This window comes from Anabrus simplex, chromosome 2, assembly GCF_040414725.1.
Source record: "Anabrus simplex isolate iqAnaSimp1 chromosome 2, ASM4041472v1, whole genome shotgun sequence".
Taxonomy (NCBI): domain Eukaryota; kingdom Metazoa; phylum Arthropoda; class Insecta; order Orthoptera; family Tettigoniidae; genus Anabrus; species Anabrus simplex.
In genome coordinates, this window is record NC_090266.1 from 409,685,326 (window position 1) to 409,699,172 (window position 13,847).

Consider the following 13,847-nt stretch of genomic DNA (forward strand, 5'->3'; position numbering starts at 1 on the left):
TCACGTTTGGTCGATTTCCAGTCAGGTTGGTCTTGTTCTGTATATACTGTGGAAGAGTAAAATCACCATTTGTGTTCCCTATAAACCGCCAGTCCATTCCGGAACATGAAATGTTATTTACGTTTAAAACCTACCTTCAGTAGTCTTCAGTAGTTTTCAAGTTGTAAGGAATGCGCTTTACATGCACCCGCTCGTGAGTCAAGTCCGATGGGACATGTACAGAAAAACGGTCCGTTAATGATATCTCCCTTATTAATCCTCGTATCGAAATGATGCACATGAGAAAAAAGGTTTAGAAATTAATTTCTACCAAGGTAGGTAGATTTCCATTAAGTTTGGTTGTGTATATTTTATGGAAGTGCAAAACCACTGTTTCGGTTTCGTATAAACCCTCAGTCAGTTCAGGGATTTAGAAACAATATTTGCCCTAAAACCTGTCAAGGACAGGTGTATTCTAAATATGAGTCTTGGTGGAAATACATCCAGTAGTTTGTAGCACTCGCGTACATACGGCGTAATTAAGGAAGAAATAATACAGTTAAGAAAGTTGAAAGTAATCGAAAATGGATTATAACTGAGGACAGCCGGATAACGACAAATATGTAAAGTCATAAAAATCATTGCTATCCGTATTGAAGATACTGAATGTAGGATGCTAAAAGGTTAGTTTTTTCCACCTATTCAATACATATAAATTTTATAAATTAGGAATTTATTATTTATTCCACTTGAGACATGTTTCGCCCTTCATTGAGGGCATCATCAGTCAAAATATCACCTCAAGGTAAAAAATCAGGTAACTGGTTAGTAGTTGACAGTACAAATTAATACATATTATTAATACAATTACAAAAATTAAGTATGGGAAATAGTTGTACAAAAGTGATGGTTGAACATATAGGTTTATAGATGAAAAGTCAGCACCAATGCCTAAAATTAACATAGTAGAGTTCGGCAGTGGTGCTCTGGAGAAACAGTTGACGCAATCATAGGGAAGTAAAAAGTTAAAAAATATAATGTAAATATTTATCAATATAGAATTGTCACAAGCATATGATGATATATTTTGTAAGTCAGCATTCATTCTATGTTGCTATACGAATATCTTCCAGTTTTGTGAGATAACATATTTGGAGGTCATCAGCATATGATAATTGCAGTATTTAAATCGAAATGCTATGTCGTTTATGTTGCCTGCTGTCATTTCCTGATGGATACAGTACTTTTGCATCCATCTCTTGGCACAGGCCTGAGTAAAGTGTAGCTTCCACCGAAGTCCCAGTCATTATCCATGGCTGTGACAATATGAAAGTTGCTGGGGTATGGGTAGTGCTGAGTAATGACATTCAGAGCATGACTAGTGTATCTGAATGTTATGAAAGGTGCTGGTCATAGGGTCAGTCGTGCTGCAATAGTACTTTCTGACCCAGTGAGGAAAGCAATGGCGAACTACCTCACTCCTCATCTTGCCTAGTACGCCTTATTTTTGTGCTGCCATTGGTTTTTGGTGTTTCCTTATAACCGGTGCTATTTGAGGATCCAACCAGCCTCTGGGCTGATGACCTAACAGACAGACAGATGTCGTTTATGTACAAAATAAAAAAGCCATTGTCCAAGTTCAGAACCTTGGTTTACTCCTGTGTTTCATTACCCCCTGAGAAGTCTTATTCTTTAAAACGATTCGTTGTCTGCGGTGTATGAGGTAAGGGCTAAAGATTTGTAAAGCAGTCTGATTTGGATGAAGGGATTTCAATTGGGCCAGCCATATGTCTATGGTTACAGTGTCAAGTGCACTACTAAGATCAAGAAGAGTAAATAATGTGACCTTTTGTTCACTCATTGCGTATCTAATGTCATCTGTAGCTCTCAACAGAGGTGTGCCCTTTTTTAAAGCCTGGCTGTAAATAGTCAAACAAGGTATATTTGTTAAGATACTCGGTTAGTTGCCGATGGATTATCCGTTCCAAGGGTTTGTAGAGAGATGAAATGATACACACAGGTCGATTGTCTGATAGGGAAACAGCTAAAGATTTTTACAATGTATCCTTTCAATTTCATATCTGTTTCTACCATTTATCGTTATTCCTATTTAAGATGACATAAAGGCTCCGACTGACTAGAGAGAATAAATAGAAACATTCATGTTTTATTTTAAGCGTGCTTTTAGATACGGTAATATCAACTTAAGTATTTCATGTATTAGAAAAGTAATATTCAATCAATTAGTTATTGTTTACTCCTGTTACAACATATGCTATTTTATGGTTTCTAGATAATTAACATTATATTTCAAATTATACCTAAAATATTTCGAATATTATATGTGGTAAAGTGTAAGAGGAGTCCAAGAGCACTAACTTTTAATTCTTTATAAGTACATTATTAATTAATCAAATAAACTATATGATCTTATGCTAAAGTCATTCAAGTCACATTAACATGATTTCTAGAAAAATTGAGAAACATTTTGTACATTTCTAGAACGTATTTACTTACAGCATAAAGCCATTGCTTGGCTATAGTTGTAGAAGAATGTACATAACTATTGCACACAACAGAAATTATGGAGCACTTCACTGATAATAAAAACTAATTTCTGAACCTAATTCTTTTATGATTAATGTGTTAATGATATCGAACTTCGGCATATCACACTCATACCTCATTACGCAATATGGCAACGTAAATTGTACAGAGTAGTATATGTGCATTAAGATGTACATATTTACCGTTACTGTAAGCATTACGCACCGATATATTTTTTATGAATGTAAATTATATCACATGATCAAAACACAAATAAACGAAAAGGAAACAATCTCGGCATTACCGAAGTATGTTTTGTAACGTCACTGAACACAGTAAAGTATATCTTCCTCCATTACTGAACCATAAGATAGTCTGCATTAGCGTTGTCATCACGTCCCGTCAAAAATTCACTTCGTTCTGTTGGAGTGTAAATACCGCAAGGTTGTCTCTATCATACGGAAAAAACGTGAGCGTGCTTTAATCATCCTTCCGATGTCATTATCTTGTTTTATAATTACATTGCGTTCAGTTTAGCATAAGACAGAAATTTATTCAATGTACGGGGTATACAAATATACAGGATGTCCCAAAGAAGGCAAACTGATCGGTTTTGAAGAAGGAACTCATATCCGGAAACGCACAGCTTGAACGCTGCAGTGCATCGAAATGTGAGATGGGTGTGCGTTCCACATGTCATCAATAAACCCAATATGAGTAGCACATCGAGCTCATTACAAATGGTTTCGAACTGTGTACCTTCTACGTCAATGCAGAGCGTACATCGGTGGTGGTGAACCTCACGCACATGACCCAATACGCGCGGTTGTCTTTGAAGAATTTCAATCGCTCCGTGGACTCGAGCAATAAGATCATCCGCTGACGTTACAGGAGTGCCATACACCATACTCTTCATACTACCCCCACAGAAAGTAGTCGAGAGGTATCAAATCTGGTGACCGTGCTGGCCATGGGACCGGTACAGCTCTACCAATCCATAGATTTGGATATGCGAGTTTGAGGTGATTCTGCACATTTACATCTAAATGTGCTGGAGCTCCGTCATGTAGCAGCCACATTACCTGCCGAACATTTAGTGGCACTTCACCCAACAGGGTAGGCAAACATCTCTAATAAATGTGAGGTAGATCTGTCCTGTCACTTGGTAAGGGCTAATGATAAGGTCAACAATTATCGCAGCACAGATGTTAATACCGAGCCTGTGTTAGTGATTTCGAATCACCTGTGCACGTGGATCTTCGTCCACCCAAACATGCATGTTGTGCACGTTCAATACGCCGTCTCTAGTAAAAGTGCATTCATCTAAGAATAGCCCCAAACTCGGGAATTGTGGCTGGAGTATGCATTGTTGTAAATAGCACTGCGGCAACTGTACTCGTCGTAGGTAGTCCTACTCCCGTAATGTCTGGACTTTCTGCAGGTGGCATGAATGAATCTGCTGTTCATTGACAACACGCCACACGGCACTGTCAGTATGCAGCGCCAGTGCCACTTGCCGAGTGTAGATGGATGGGTCCTCTTCGAACACTGTCATCACGTCCTCCTCAAACTGCAGTTTTCTAGCCGAGCGTGGACGACCCGCATTACGTTTTGGCACCTAACAAAGGACAAACAATAGAATGGGTATAGTACGTATTCGCAAGTAACAAATACAAACTGCTACTACTTTACTGTACAACGGACACACCTCAGGCAGAAAGTACCTACGTGGAGCTTTTCGGCTAATCCTAGTCGTCTCTCAATGGCCACGAACGTGGAATGATGTGGGGTACGTCTCCTAAACGTGCATTTCCGGATAGGGGTTCATTCCTGAAAAACGACCAGTCCGCCATCCCGCACAACATACTAAACCTTGTCAGTGTTTATGGGGACACCCTGTACTTGAAGGTGGATAATGTTACGTGCCAGTCCCGTGGTAGTCCCTTTCGGTCCTTCCGGGAAGGGGCTGGTGACTCAGACGACCTGAGATCTACCAGCCGGCTTGTGGCGTGGGGCAGCCCTTTCCGTGTATTGTTCTCGTTGGCTGGCTTACCTGTGAGTTTCTTGGAGATTCAACGGGAATTTCCTGCCTCTAGTGACAACGCGAAATTTCTGGCTCAAATCACCCGAGCTATAAAAAGGGAGGCTAGCCTCGGATGGTCAGTGACAGTTGGGCTCCGAAGTTGGGTCGGTGTGAGACTCGGTGTGTTGGAGTTCGGTGGCTGGGCTGAGGGCACAGAGGTGTTGGCCGTCGCTAGTGTCCCACCGAGGTCTGAACCAGGAGCTGTTGTTGTGGTGTCGGAGAGACTAGTGAGTAGATGGGCTGGTGAAGTTAGAACGGAAGACGTGTGCTACCTGAGAGAACTGAGTGCCTGCGTATTTCTATGGACTGAGGATCGCCATGAGCCAAGGAGGAAACCCGCTGTAGTGAGTGCGAGGATACTGTAAATGGCCCTGTGTTTATGTTCACTGTTGTGAGTAGCGTCCTGCTGTTGAATACTGTTAAGGTGTTTAGTTGTTCGCTGCATGTAACTGTGTGAATTACTGAACAATCTGCGGAGTCGAACCAACAAACAGTCGTCGTGTGTCGAGTGGCCCGTAGCCCTGTGTTCACATTCAGCGGTCTACACACAGCTACTGTATGAGGTGACTGGACTTGGGGAAGTGAACGTAAGGATTAAGTGTCTCCAGTCCCCAGGTAGAACAACAGACTGGACCGCCTGCTGCACCATAAGGAAGAGCAATTTATAACTAGACAGTAATTATTAAGTGTGGCCATTCATTTCTGATTAGAATTGTGTGTGTGTGTGTGTGTGTGTGTGCATTTATTGGGTCATCCAGAAATAAATTAGAGTAATGAAATAGATGGAGTTTTATTCGTAACAATATAAACGACCCTAAGATATATTTCCAGTGGATTTACGTCACACATAGTCAAATAGGCTTTCGATGACCATAGGACAGGAAAGGGATAGAACTGGGTAGGAAGCAGTCGTGGCATCAATTAAGGTACAGCCCGAGAGGTGTGAAAATATAAACTACGGAAAAAACATCTTCAGCACTGAATGAAAACGTACAGCTGCTCAGCCCGTACTACGCACCCAATCCGCTCAGTCTAAGACAACTAAATCCTCTCGCAAGTCTTAACAATTCCAACATTATAAATTAAATTCAACTGGAACTCCTTAATGTTAGCTACTAAAGGAATTTTAAAGAAGAGAATTGTTATACAGTAAATCCGAATATTTCTCATTTAGAAATTAATAACAGTTCCACAAACTGAATGGATGATGAAAATAGTAATGCCACTGGAACTTACAGCGTGTTACCGGATGATCCTGGAAGCAGACAGTGAGCTGCAGTGAGTACGTAGCGCTTGTTAATAAGGGAACCGCCGCAGAGGAAGCCAAGCTGCCCCTTAGCTGGAACAAGAAAATAACAGTCGCGTACGTCTTCATACTAAACGTTATAATAATATATACATCCTGTAGGAAAAAATGACCCCTAGAGAATTTAGGGCACCAATATGTTAGTCTAAATAATTTACAACGAAATAAAAAACAACGAATTTAGGAAGTAATTAAAAATAAAAATTGTACCTTTTTTCATAGAGATTGTGCCCTGTATTACTGGAATGAAAGATATTATAAAAATTATGTGTTTAAACAGATTTTAATGCAGTATAATCAAGATACGTTGCAGCCCCCTCAGTATGAACTTTATTAATTATTTCATTGCTTCACCTCCTATAAAGGTTGATTTGTGGCTAAAAAAAAAAAAAAAATTTATATATACCGAGCTCGATAGCTGAAGTCGCTTAAGTGCGGTCAGTATCCAGTATTCGGGAGATAGTAGGTTCGAACCCCACTGTCGGCAGCCCTGAAAATGGTTTTCCGTGGTTTTCCATTTTCACACCAGGCAAATGCTGGGGCTGTACCTTAATTAAGGCCACGGCCGCTTCCTTCCCACTCCTAGCCCTTCCCTGTCCCATCGTCGCCATAAGACCTATCTGTGTCGGTGCGACGTAAAACAACTAGCAAAAAAAAACATATTTTATATTTATTTTAAAACAGTTTAATATTAACTTGTCTTTTCGCATGGCCTTTTGTATGTAGTAGTTTGTTACACTCAGAATAATTCGTATGTACATCAGAAGGTTCAAAAGGATTCGGAATATAGTTTTCGAAGTTTCGTATACCTATTTCTTCTAACACTTTTTCTCACACCCCGATGGGGCCGCAGGTGCGTACTGTGTCGCACGTGTGTATTTAGCCCTATTTGTGGCCAGATACCATTCCTGACGTGGAGTCGATGTGCAGGGATTTAATCACTATTGCATCCATATGCGATGGATGGTTGTGTGGAGTGTTGTGTGAATGTGAAGAGGAGGGTGTTGGGACAGACACAAGCACCCAGTCCCCGAGTCAGAGGAAATAATCATGTGCGATTAAAATACCCATTGCAGCCGGGAATAGAACCCGGGACACTCTGAACCAAAGAGCTTCATGCTGACCTGTCAGCCAAGGTGTCAGAAAAATGTTAGGATGATATGAAAGTTCAAACTTTCTGTGTTAGAAGGGACAGTGTTCATCTCTGTCCGGAATACTTTTTTTGTTAAAATGCTATTTCTTCGGGGCGTCGACCCATGTGGATCTTTTGCCCCTATGTCCGAAATAACAAGGTATTCTGTGTTCAGAACAATTTCTTAATAATATATGCTACATTAAGCAGCTATTTCATATTATTGTAGCAAATACTGCTACCTTCTCCCTTCTTTTTCCTTTCTTTCTATCTATCTTTCTTCCTTTCTTTCTTTCTTTCTTTCTTTCTTTCTTTCTTTCTTTCTTTCTTCCTTTTTCCTTCTTTCCTTTTATGAAGAGGCAAGATTTATGGAGCACTGAGTGGCATCAGCAAGGGTAGAATAGTGCTAAGAGATTTCAATGCGAGAATCGAAAATAAAGCTGAAGGGTATGTGAATGTGATGGGTAAATATGAGGAAGACATGGAAGCAAATAGGGATGGGAAGCTTCTACTGGGCTTTCGTACGAGTGAGGAGGGATTAGAAGTTGCGAATTCATTCTTCAAACATGAAGCTATTGGCTATCGACCTACTTGTATCTTCCGTATACTGTTAAAATCTTTAGAATGTATTGTTCACAGATTAATAACAAATTTTGCTATAAATATTCTCTTCGATATTTTATATTCGAAAATATCCTGACATTCTAGGGGAGCAAACGGCTTGAGGGGAGTGAGCTCCTTTAGGAACGTGATGGGGCCTTGGTGGAGAAAATCTAACAAATGCAGCGCGGGTGTCGCTTAAGGAAGCGGACATTGCTATCAGAGAAATACTGTGTAGGAGGGATACTGCAACCGCTCACCCTCTGAGTCCCAGGCTTGGCAGCGCCATGTTGTAACTTAGACCTTTGTCTTTGGTTGTCCCTTCTCTTCTCGTACGAGAAGCACTGGGTTATCCAAATCTTCCTGTCGGTAGGTTAATGGGCCCCCTGTTGGTCCTGGCTACCCCGACTATTGTGACAGAATAATGTTTACGGCTCCATTTCGTCGCACAGCCGATTTGTACATCTCTACACTTCCTTCGACCTGAATACTGTTAACTGATTTTTCCCATTTCAATAGGTGTAACTATTCTCCTTCTGATATCAAATCATGATTAAATTATGGGCTATACCACCCGGGTACATTTTTCCTCTTGCTCAGACAAAAATCTTGTGAGCATCATGAGATTTTTTATGACCTATCCACATCATCCTCTTCATGATTTGAAATCGGCTCCTTGCCTCTGCGACGGCTATTGCTTTCGTCCCTCAACCTTTGATTACTTGCTCTCAGTTCCTCGTTTTGCCGTTGGATCAGATAGATCATGTCAACAAATTCCTGCACGTCGCTATCAATTTCTCCCACACTCCGGACATGGTGTTGCTTCAATCGGCGTTTGTTTCAACTGTACTTCTTCTTCCCTTCCGTCTTCTCCTTCATCATCATCTTTGCCTTCATATTCTTCCTGGTCGTCCTCTGCTTCTTCTCATTCATCCTCTGCTTCCCCTCGTTCATTTCATCTAGCACCGGGCTATTGTTCAGAATTGAACGTCGGTGCATTCGGATTCAGGTTACCGCCCTCCTAACTTGCATGTTGTAACTGCCAGCTTTCTGCTCCCGTTACTTTATTTTCGCGGCCTCGATCATGGATTGCCTCCTTCCACTTTATTTTATTTTGTTCCTCAATATACTGCCTGGATTCCTGGTATCGGTCCTCCTTCTCTTCACGAGATCCCTCCGGGTAATATCTCCGGTTCCCTTGGTTCCTGGTCTGATACGGCCTGTTATTTTTCCTCTTATATCCATGGTATCCCCTGTCACCTCGGAATTGACCTATGTTGGTTTTCCGGTTGCTTTCCGCAATGTTTTCGGTCTAATCCACTATCGCGGCCTCCATTCTGGGTTATATGATCGACGGAGTTCCGGATCAGTACTTGTTCCCTGGTTCCTCATAACGGTGGTTCTGGATTCTGTCGCCCTTTCCACGTTATTGATTTATTGCTCCCTGTGCTTGCGTTGCCTTTGGTTCGAATGGTGGGTCGCTTGGTCCAATTGGCGTAAAAAGCCTCCGCCTGTATGGCCGTCCGGACAATAAACGCGATCATCATCTGCTGGAACTCGAATGGTAATTGCTTTCCGATGGGACTAATTAGCTCCGTTTCATTCAAGGGGTTATCAAACTCGCGCATCTTGTAAAATTGGGCCGCGAAATAATCTGAATATTTCGTCGGAGATGAGCTCGAATACCGTCTTGAGTATAATTCCAACCTTAGGTCCTGTTGTTCTTCAATACTCCAAAATTTTTGAAGGAACGCTTGTCAGAATCCCTCAAAGTCTTCAAATGTGTACAGGAATGCTCTAAACCACAAAGCAGGTGCTCCGTCCAAGAATTTTTCAACCGTTCTTAACTGTCGTTCTACTTGAATCTTGTTCTCACTTATGTAGTTCGAGATTTCACGGATGAAATCCTTTGGGGTTATATGCCCAAGGGCATCGAACCTAGGTGGTTTATCATCTGACATCTTAATGACATGTGCCACCTATGTTGGAATGGCATTCGACAAAGAGGAAGACGCATCTCCTGCCTAAATTTAAAGCCTCTTTTGTCAGCTTGCGACAGGGATTCTTTCTTGTGTATTCCCTGGTAATCCAGGGGATCAAACTCTCGGTATTGGAGGTTAAAGTCTTGGGTAGATCCCAACTGTACCAGCCTGGTCTTGACAATTTCCAAGTATTTCCGAATTTCATCCAGCCCTTCGGTATTGCTGTTAGACAAATCCTTGGTGCCGGAATTTTGTCCCGTATATGCCTTGAATTGCTTGACAATTCGGACTTCCGTTTCAGCAAATGACTGGCCCTGTTCCAGTAAACCCTCAGTTCGCTGGAATAACGCTATGTTTGCTTCTTCGCACTGCATTATTCTTTGGCTACGATCTTCTAAATTTATTGTCATCTCCTCGACTTTGTTCCTTAACCCTGCTACTAATACGAGCTTACGGGCAGCCTCCCCACGTAACTCGTTTATTTCCTTATCATGCTTATCCAGTGTACCCGCTATTTGCGCACATTTTTTTTCCATACGTCCGCGAAGGATGTCATTGTCTTTCCGACATTCGTCCCGCACATCCTCTATGTGTGTCTCAACGTTCTCTTTGTCGATTGATCTCTGAGCGGCAATCTCTTTGATACTAGCATTTACTTCTTCTTTAATTTCATTACGCTCCATCTGCGCTTCCTCCCTAAATCGACCGACCTTCTCGTTAATGCTAACAATACTTGAGTCCATGTGCCCTTTCAACTCGTCTGTCGCGAAGTGACATGCCTTCTGGACTTGTGTCAAATTTTCCCTCAGTTCCTGTCCCATCGCCACACTCACGGCCTGAACTATATTTTTCTTTGGTTCTAGTTCGTTCAACTCACACGCGTTCTGTACTTTGTCGACTTTATGCTCAAGCGAAACACTGGTGGCCTGAACTTTGTCGATCGTTTGAGCAAGTTCGCCACTCATTTGTTTGACTGAAACATTATTAAGAGCCAAAGCTCGCATTACGTCCTCTAGCGTGAGAGCTTCCACCTCTCCCTGTCTATCTACCAGTTCGTTTTGGGGTCGCTCCCCACCGTCGTCTGACATTATAAATTTCTTGAGAAATAAAAGGCCTATTGGCCTCTCATCCTGCGGCACACGAATTAATACACTATTGGATCATACGGTTATTTACCCCTATACAATTTTCAATTAACAAATTTCAGAAAGAAATTGACCATAAAAACTTACTTAAATTTGCATTACAGTAGAACTCGCATGCTGATTACGCCTTAAAATTCCACAATAAATCACTTCATTACGACAACAACAACAACAATTGACAAGACAACGATGAACTTGGACATATCCTGCCCTGAAATTCGTTAACATTTTAATTTATACCATCTCAACCTCTTTTTATTAATAACTTGAAATTGGTGCTCAGTCATCTTTTACCAACTCAACCTCTTTTTATTACTAACTTGAAATTGATGCTCAGTCACATTTTACCAACTCAAGTCGTCCTACATAAACCTGCTTATACCATTTACCCCTTTTATTATTACATTTAAGTGGAGTCCTGCTAAATCATAAACACAATTAAAATTAATAAGAAAAAGGGAAAAATAAAATCTATGAGCCTTTTAAATTTTGAATCATTGCCTGACTTGAAGAGACTAGCAATGCATTATTAAGATCTACTTGTCAAGTCTAGCCCCATTCGTAAACTAACCTTCATCTAACATGATACTACCTTACACATGAATACAAACTCTACCGTGATGCGGTCAGTAATTAATTCAAATCACCCCAATTGGGATTAATCAAAATTACACTTAATAATGTATTGCGTCTACCACGTTTACACCATAAAGCCCCACGTTGGGCGCCAAGTTGCATTCGCTCACCCTCTGAGTCCCGGGCTTGGCAGCGCCATGTTGTAACTCTGACCTTTGTCTTTGACTGTCGTTTCCTTTCTCGTGCGAGGCACAATTGGTTATCCAAATCGTCCTGTCGCTACGCAAATGGTCCCCTGCTGGTCGTGGATACCCTGGCCATTGTGACAGAATAATCCTTACGGCCCCATTTCGTCACGCAGCCGATTTGTACAACTCTACACTTCCTTCGACCCGAATATTGTTAAGTGAATTTTCCCATTACAGTATGTCTAACTAATCTCCTTCTGATATCAAATCATGATTAAATTATGGGCTATACCACTCGGGTACAGTACTGACGGTAACGTGTTCGGGGATTTAAATGAGACTGTGGAGTGGTTATGTGGAAAAACGGGAGTGAGATTTCTAGATCCTAAAGGGTGTGTAGGAAATAGGGATCTGCGCTCAGATGGCCTTTATTGAACCGCAGTGGTAAGTATAAGTTAGAAAATTTCTTTAGAAGGGTTACAGGGAGGTACATTGAGGGAAACCGGGTGGACTAGGGAGTGGTGATAAGGGTACAGGGAAGCTGGAACTCAAGTACGGGTGACATAAAAATGTAACTGTTGAACTGTATAACTATTGTACAGAAAGGAAAAGAATTAAGTAATTTATTAGATATATGTACTACCAGATATTGTAACAGGAGTTGAATCATGACGGAGAAATTGTATAATGGATGAAGGAATGTTCTCACGGAACTGGCGTGTTTATCGTAGAGACAGGATAGAAATGGTAGGAGAGGGAGTATTCAATCTGGTGAAAAAAGAATTTGTAAGTAACGAAAAGTTAAAGATGACAGACATGAAATTCTTTTTTTTTGCTAGGGGCTTTATGTCGCACCGACACAGATAGGTCTTATGGCGACGATGGGATAGGAAAGGCCTAGGAGTTGGAAGGAAGCGGCCGTGGCCTTAATTAAGGTACAGTCCCAGCATTTGCCTGGTGTGAAAATGGGAAACCACGGAAAACCATTTTCAGGGCTGCCGATAGTGGGATTCGAACCTACTATCTCCCGGATGCAAGCTCACAGCCGCGCGCCTCTACGCGCACGGCCAACTCGCCCGGTACATGAAATTCTAGGAGTAAGGCTCATCCCTAAAGAAAATAGGTAACTAGATGCTTTTGGAGTGTACAGACCTAGAAAGGGTGGCACAGTCGCTGATTCCGAATTATTTCATAAGATAATCAGCAGAAACAATACGGAAAGGAATGTGATTGTAGCGGGTGATCTCAATTTACCAAATGTTGTCCGCCTCCATGGCTAAATGGTTAGCGTGCTGGCCTTTGGCCACAGGAGTCCCGGGTTCGATTCCCGGCAGGGCCGGGAATTTTAACCATAATTGGTTAATTCCGCTGGCACTAGGGCTGGGTGTATGTGTCGTCTTCATCATCATTTCATCCTCATCACGAAGCGCAGGACGTCTACGGGAGTCGAATCATAAGACCTGCACCTGGCGAGCCGAACATGTCCTCGGGCACTCCCGGCACTAAAAGCCATACGCCATTTCATTTTACCAAATGTTGATTGGGAACGTAATGTGAACGACAGGAAGCATTACTAACAAATGGTAAATAAGTGAATCTGGGAAGGAAAGCTGAATCAGAAACTGATAGAACAACAAGAAAGAAGAATATTCTGGACGTGGTGCTAGTAATAACAGATGAGCTCTATAGAGAAACTGAAGTAACATATGGTGTTAGTGATCACAAAGCTGTTTTAGTTGTAGTTAAAAAAAAATGATCGAAAGGCAAGTCTTAAAAGTAGGACTGGAAAGTAAAGTTAAAAGCAGGACTGTTAAACAGCACCATATGGCTGATGGACAGGCATAAGGGTTTTTAAAATGTAAGTATAATCGGTGGAAAACGGTAAATAAGAATGTAAACAGACTCTGGGATGTGTTTAAGGCAATTGCTGAGGTATGTGAAAACAGGTATGTACATTTAAAGGTGGTAAATAATGGTAAAGATCCGCTTTCTTAGAGAATTCTCTACCTATTTTGGTAAAGGGATGCCTTTACAAGTGCGACGAAACATGTACTTCATGCAAGATGGATCTCCTGCTCATTTCAGTGTTAATGTCCGTATTGGCCGTCGCGAGTCCGTATGAGTGGGATCATTTGATAGCTCTTGTATATCGAACCCCGGTACAAGATGCATAAAGTCTTCGTGCCCGTATTGTGGAAGACTGCGAAACCATATGCAATTCTCCAGGGATACTTCAACGCATCCAGGGTTCAATGCGATCGCGGCTTCATGCATGTATCAAAGCTAACGGAGGATATTTTGAACATTTT

At 41.6% G+C, this 13,847-nt stretch overlaps 1 protein-coding gene across 2 annotated transcripts in view; it reads right to left on the reverse strand.

Moving 5' to 3' along the window:
* Positions 1-13,847, reverse strand: part of LOC136862862 (melanization protease 1) — a 169,901-nt gene that overhangs the window by 114,955 nt on the left and 41,099 nt on the right. For both annotated transcript variants that reach the window (XM_067139127.2, XM_067139126.2), the window contains exon 3: positions 5,846-5,948. In XM_067139127.2, coding sequence (XP_066995228.2) covers positions 5,846-5,948 — 103 coding nt within the window. The remainder of the gene's footprint in view (positions 1-5,845; positions 5,949-13,847) is intronic.